Here is a 6,000-nt window from a genome sequence, read left to right on the forward strand (position 1 = left end):
CAGACAGACATTCATACAGACACACAAACCAACAGACAGACAGACAGACAGACAGACAGAATCAAACACATCAACAGAGAGACACAGACAGAGGGACAGACAGACACACAGAGAGAGAGACAGACAGACACAGAATCAAAGACACTGACAGACAGACAGACAGAGATACAGACAGACAAATAGACAGACAGACACACAGACATCGAGACAGAGAGACAGACAGACAGACACACGAACCAACAGACAGATAGATAGACAGGGAAAGAGCCAGACACAGCAGACAGAGACAGACAGACCAACAGGAGATGGACAGACAGACAGTCTTTGTCGGAGGCCCTGCTCATCATCCGGAAATTTCCACACGCGAAAGTCACACTGTCCGTCCGTCTGTCTGTCTGTCTGTGTCTCTCTGTGTCTGTTTTCCACGCAAAGACTCATGGGAAGGAAGGCCCTGGGGGTCGGAGGTGAGGATTGATCAACAACCAATAACCGATCAATAACCGATCAATAACCAGCAGGAAACAACAGATCCACAGACGCAAACGCCACCACATCAGCTCCGTGACAACCAATCGGATCCATTGATCACCCATCGCGTGGACATCAACCGAGGAGAGATCCACCCCACAGCCCAGCGGGACAGACAGACGCCATGGAGATGGACGCGATGCCCATCATCCCCAGGACCACTGAGGCAGGGAAAACACATCGAAGGGAGAAGGAGAAGGAACTACAAACCTGATCCATCCCCATGAGTGATCAGTAATCAATCATCAATAATAATACAAGCTTTGCTCTTCCCCCAGGAACAAGAACCCTGGGAGACCATCCACCCATCCATCCATCCATCCACCCATCCTTCCACCCATCATCCAACCATCCTTCCCCCCATTCAACCACCCATCTTTCTCCTCATCCTTCCCGCCATCCTTCCACTCAACCTTCCCCTCATCCATCCACCAATGTTTCTAGTCATCCATCCACCCATCCATCCATCCATCCATCCACCCATAAACCCATCCATCCACCCATCCATCCACCCATCTATCCATCCATCCATCCATCCATCCACCCACCCATCCATCCATCCATCCACCCATCCACCCATCCACCCACCCATCCATCCACCCATCAATCCATCCACCCATCCATCCATCCATCCATCCACCCACCCATCCATCCATCCACCCATCCATACATCCATCCATCCACCCATCCATCCATCCATCCATCCACTCATCATCCACTCATCCTTCCACTCATCCACGCATCCATCCATCCACCCATCCATCCACCCATCTTTCTCCTCATCCTTCCACCCATCCATCCACCCATCCATCCATCCATCCATCCATCCATCCACCCATCCACCCACCCATCCATCCATCCACCCATCTATCCATCCATCCATCCACTCATCCATCCACCCATCCATTCATCCATCCTTCCACCCATCATCCAATCATCTTTCCACCCATCCATCCACCCATCTTTCTACTCATCCATCCACCCATCCTTCCACTCATCCTTCCACCCATCCTTCCACCCATCCATCAACCCAACATCTCCTCATCCTTCCACCCATCTTTCTACTCATCCTTCCACCCATCCTTCCACCCATCATCCAATGATCCTTCCACCCATCCTTCCACTCTTCAATCCACTCATCCTTCCTCTCATCCTTCCACCCATCCATCCACCCAATTTCCAATCATCCTTCCACCCATCCTTCTACTCTTCAATCCACCCATCCATGAACCCAACATCTCATCATCCATCCACCCATCCATCCACTCCTCCTTCCACCCATCTTTCTCCTCATCCTTCCCCCCATCGCTCACCGTCCTCAGTGGGCACGTAGACGTTCAGGAACAGACAGTCTTCGCTCTGCTCCCTCAGGAGTCCGGCCACGGCCTCCAGGTTGGCGCTGAGCCAGCTGGGCAGCATGTCCACCCATCCATCCACCCATCTATCCATCCATCCCTCTACTCATCCATCCACCCATCCATTCATCCATCCTTCCACCCATCATCCAATCATCTTTCCACCCATCCATCCACCCATCTTTCTACTCATCCATCCACCCATCCTTCCACTCATTCTTCCACCCATCCTTCCACCCATCCTTCCACCCATCCATCAACCCAACATCTCATCAACCTTCCACCCATCCATCCACCCATCTTTCTCCTCATCCTTCCACTCATCCTTCCACCCATCATCCAATGATTCTTCCACCCATCCTTCCACTCTTCAATCCACTCATCCTTCCACCCATCCATCCACCCAATTTCCAATCATCCTTCCACCCATCTTTCTCCTCTTCCTTCCACCCATCCATCAACCCAACATCTCATCATCCATCCACCCATCATCCACTCATCCTTCCACTCATCCTTCCACCCATCTTTCTCCTCATCCTTCCCCTCTTCCTTCCACTCATCCTTCCACCCATCTTTCTCCTCATCCTTCCCCCCATCGCTCACCATCCTCGGTGGGCACGTAGACGTTCAGGAAGAGACAGTCTTCGCTCTGCTCCCTCAGGAGTCCGGCCACGGTCTCCAGGTTGGCGCTGAGCCAGCTGGGCAGCATGTCCACCCATCCTTCCACCCATCTTTCTACTCATCCATCCACCCATCCATCATCGCAACATCTCATCATCCATGCACCCATCCATCCACCCATCCTTCCGCTGTTCAATCCACTCATCCTTCCACCCATCCATCCACCCAATTTCCAATCATTCTTCCACCCATCTTTCTCCTCTTCCTTCCACCCATCCATCAACCCAACATCTCATCATCCATGCACCCATCTAGCCACTCCTCCTTCCACTCATCCTTCCACCCATCATCCAATGATCCTTCCACTCATCCTTCCACTCTTCCTTCCACTGTTCAATCCACTCTTCCTTCCACTCTTCAATCCAGTCATCCTTCCACCCATCCATCAACCCAACATCTCATCATCCATCCACCCATCATCCAATGATCCTTCCACTCTTCAATCCACTCATCCTTCCACTCATCCTTCCACCCATCATCCAATCATCCTTCCACCCATCTTTCTACTCATCCTTCCACCCATCATCCAATGATCCTTCCACTCTTCCTTCCACTGTTCAATCCACTCATCCTTCCAGTCATCCTTCCACTCATCCTTCCACTCATCCATCAACCCAACATCTCATCATCCATCCACCCATCATCCACTCATCCTTCCACTCATCCTTCCACCCATCTTTCTCGTCATCCTTCCACCATTCCTTCCACTCATCCTTCCACCCATCTATCCATCCATCCATCCACTCATCCATCCACCCATCCATTCATCCATCCTTCCACCCATCATCCAATCATCTTTCCACTCATCCATCCACCCATCTATCTACTCATCCATCCACCCATCCTTCCACTCATCCTTCCACCCATCCTTCCACTCATCCTTCCACCCATCCATCAAACCAACATCTCCTCATCCTTCCACCCATCCATCCACCCGTCTTTCTCCTCATCCTTCCACTCATCCTTCCACCCATCATCCAATGATCCTTCCACTCTTCAATCCACTCATCCTTCCACCCATCCATCCACCCATCCTTCCACCCATCATCCAATGATCCTTCCACTCTTCCTTCCACTCTTCCTTCCACCCATCCATCCACCCATCTTTCTCCTCATCCTTCCCCCCATCGCTCACCGTCCTCGGTGGGCACGTAGACGTTCAGGAAGAGACAGTCTTCGCTCTGCTCCCTCAGGAGTCCGGCCACGGTCTCCAGGTTGGCGCTGAGCCAGCTGGGCAGCATGTCCCTGGGCAGCGTCCGTTCGTCCAGGCGTTGGGGACACACGGGGGCGAAGTGGGTGGCGTTACGGATGCCCGGCCAGGCCGTGGGGGGCTCGGGGGGTAGAAACCGCCGTGGGCCCACGGGGGGCGCGGCGTAGGGGATCCCCAGGAACTGCTGGACGGGGCCCAGCAGCTCGCTGGGCAGCGAGGCCCTCAGGCCGCGCAGGTGGCCGTACTGGGTGCGCACCACGGGGTCGTCCTCCGACCCCTGACCCCCCAGGGTGGACGGGGTCACCACCAGGCACAGGGTCCAGGTCCACCAGGCCACGCGGCCCTCCATGGCATCGGACCTGTGAGCCTGGGCTGAGACGCGCTGCGTGGGGGAAGAGTGGACTCCTTCTACAGTGCTCGCTGCGCCCCCCAGGAGCTAAAAGGTGGCCCCAGGAAGGCCGTACGAGGGCCTGAAAGAGGAAGTGGACTCCTTAGGCAGTGCTCACTACGCCCCCAGAGCTCAACACGGCCTGGGGAAGGCCGTACGGTAGGAGAAATCAGGAAGTGGACTCCTGAAACAGTGCTCAATACGCTCCAATAGCAAAATACAGCCCCGGGAAGGCCGTACGGTAGGAGAAAACTGGAAGTGGACTCCTGAAACAGTGCTCAATATGCTCCAGTAGCAAAATACAGGCTCAGGAAGGCCATACAGGGGTTCAAAACAGGAAGTGGACTCCTGAAACAGTGCTCACAGTGGTCCAAGAGCCAAATACAGCCCCGGGAAGGCCGTACAGGGGTTCAAAACAGGAAGTGGACTCCTGAAACAGTGCTCACTATAGTCCAGGAGCCAAAGTCAGCCTGGGGAAGGCCATACGTGGGAAGAAAAGGGGAAGTGGACTCTTTAGACAGTGCTCAGTATGGTCCAAGAGCTAAATGCAGCCCCAGGAAGGCTATAGAGCAGGAGCAAACAGGAAGTGGACTCCTTAGACAGTGCTCACGATGGTCCAAGAGCAAAATACAGCCCCAGGAAGGCTATAGAGCAGGAGAGAACAGGAAGTGGACTCCTTAAACAGTGCTCACGAAGCTCCAATAGCAAAATACGGCCCCGGGAAGGCCGTACGAGGGCTCAAAACAGGAAGTGGACTCCTCAGACAGTGCTCACGGCGCTCCAGGAGCTAAATTCAACCCCAGGAAGCCCACAGAGGGGGGGAGAAAAGCCAGGGTGGACTCCTCGCACAGTGCTCCCGACGCTCCAAGAGCAAAATACGGCCCCGGGAAGGCCGTCCCGGGCGGGGAGAGGGGGGAACCCCACCCCCAGAAGGGGGACAATGGGCCCACCAAAGCACAGGCCCCTCCCTGCCAGGAGGGGCCCCTGGTCAGGACCCCAACGTCCACCAAGATGGCGCCCGGAGACCTCCACCCACCACCGGCCGGAGGGGAACGTCTCCCAGGTGGACCTGGACGGGGGGGGGAGAGAAGAGGAAGAAAGGAAGAGCGAGGTGACATTCAGGACCACTGAGGCAGACAGACAGACGGACACGGGTACCTCTGGGGGGGGGGGAGAGGAATCAAGTACATGTGATGATGTCTGTGATGTCATCAATCCCATGTAACACGTGTGATGTGCATGTGTGTGTCGTGGGTGACCTTTGACCTTCCGTGACCCGACCTGTGGCCTTATGTGACCTGACCTGTGACCTCCCGTCACCTGACCCGTGACCTTGTCACATGACCTCTGGCCTTCCGTGACCTGACCTGTGACCTTCCATCACGGGACCTCTGACCTTCCAAATCTCACCTCTGACCTTCCATCATCTGACCTGTGACCTTCTGTCACATGACCTGTGACCTTTGTTACCCGACCTTTGACTCGACCTGTGACCTTCCGTGACCTGACCTGTGACCTCCCATCACCTGACCTGTGACCGTCTATCACCTGACTTCTGACCTTCCAAATCTCACCTTTGACCTTCCATCACCTGACCTGTGACCTTTTGTCACATGACATCTGACCTTCTATGACCTGACCTGTGACCTTCCATCACGTGACCTCTGACCTTCCAAATCTCACCTCTGACCTTCCATCATCTGACCTGTGACCTTCTGTCACATGACCTCTGACTTTCCATGACCTGATCTGTGACCTCCCACAGGTCACCTCTGACCTTCTATGACCTGACCTGTGACCTTCCATCACGTGACCTGTGACTTTCTATCACCTGACCT

At 54.5% G+C, this 6,000-nt stretch overlaps 1 protein-coding gene across 1 annotated transcript in view; it reads right to left on the minus strand.

Moving 5' to 3' along the window:
* LOC122102837 (neuroligin-4, X-linked-like) overlaps positions 1–5,185 on the minus strand; it is a 46,077-nt gene extending 40,892 nt beyond the window's left edge. The window contains exon 1 of the mRNA XM_042673520.1: positions 3,700–5,185. Within this exon, the coding sequence (XP_042529454.1) occupies positions 3,700–4,123 (424 nt within the window). The 5' untranslated portion in view covers positions 4,124–5,185. The remainder of the gene's footprint in view (positions 1–3,699) is intronic.
* Between the last annotated feature and the right edge of the window lie 815 nt (positions 5,186–6,000).

Source organism: Dipodomys spectabilis, unplaced genomic scaffold (genome assembly GCF_019054845.1).
Source record: "Dipodomys spectabilis isolate Male_0828 unplaced genomic scaffold, ASM1905484v1 ptg000907l, whole genome shotgun sequence".
NCBI lineage: Eukaryota > Metazoa > Chordata > Mammalia > Rodentia > Heteromyidae > Dipodomys > Dipodomys spectabilis.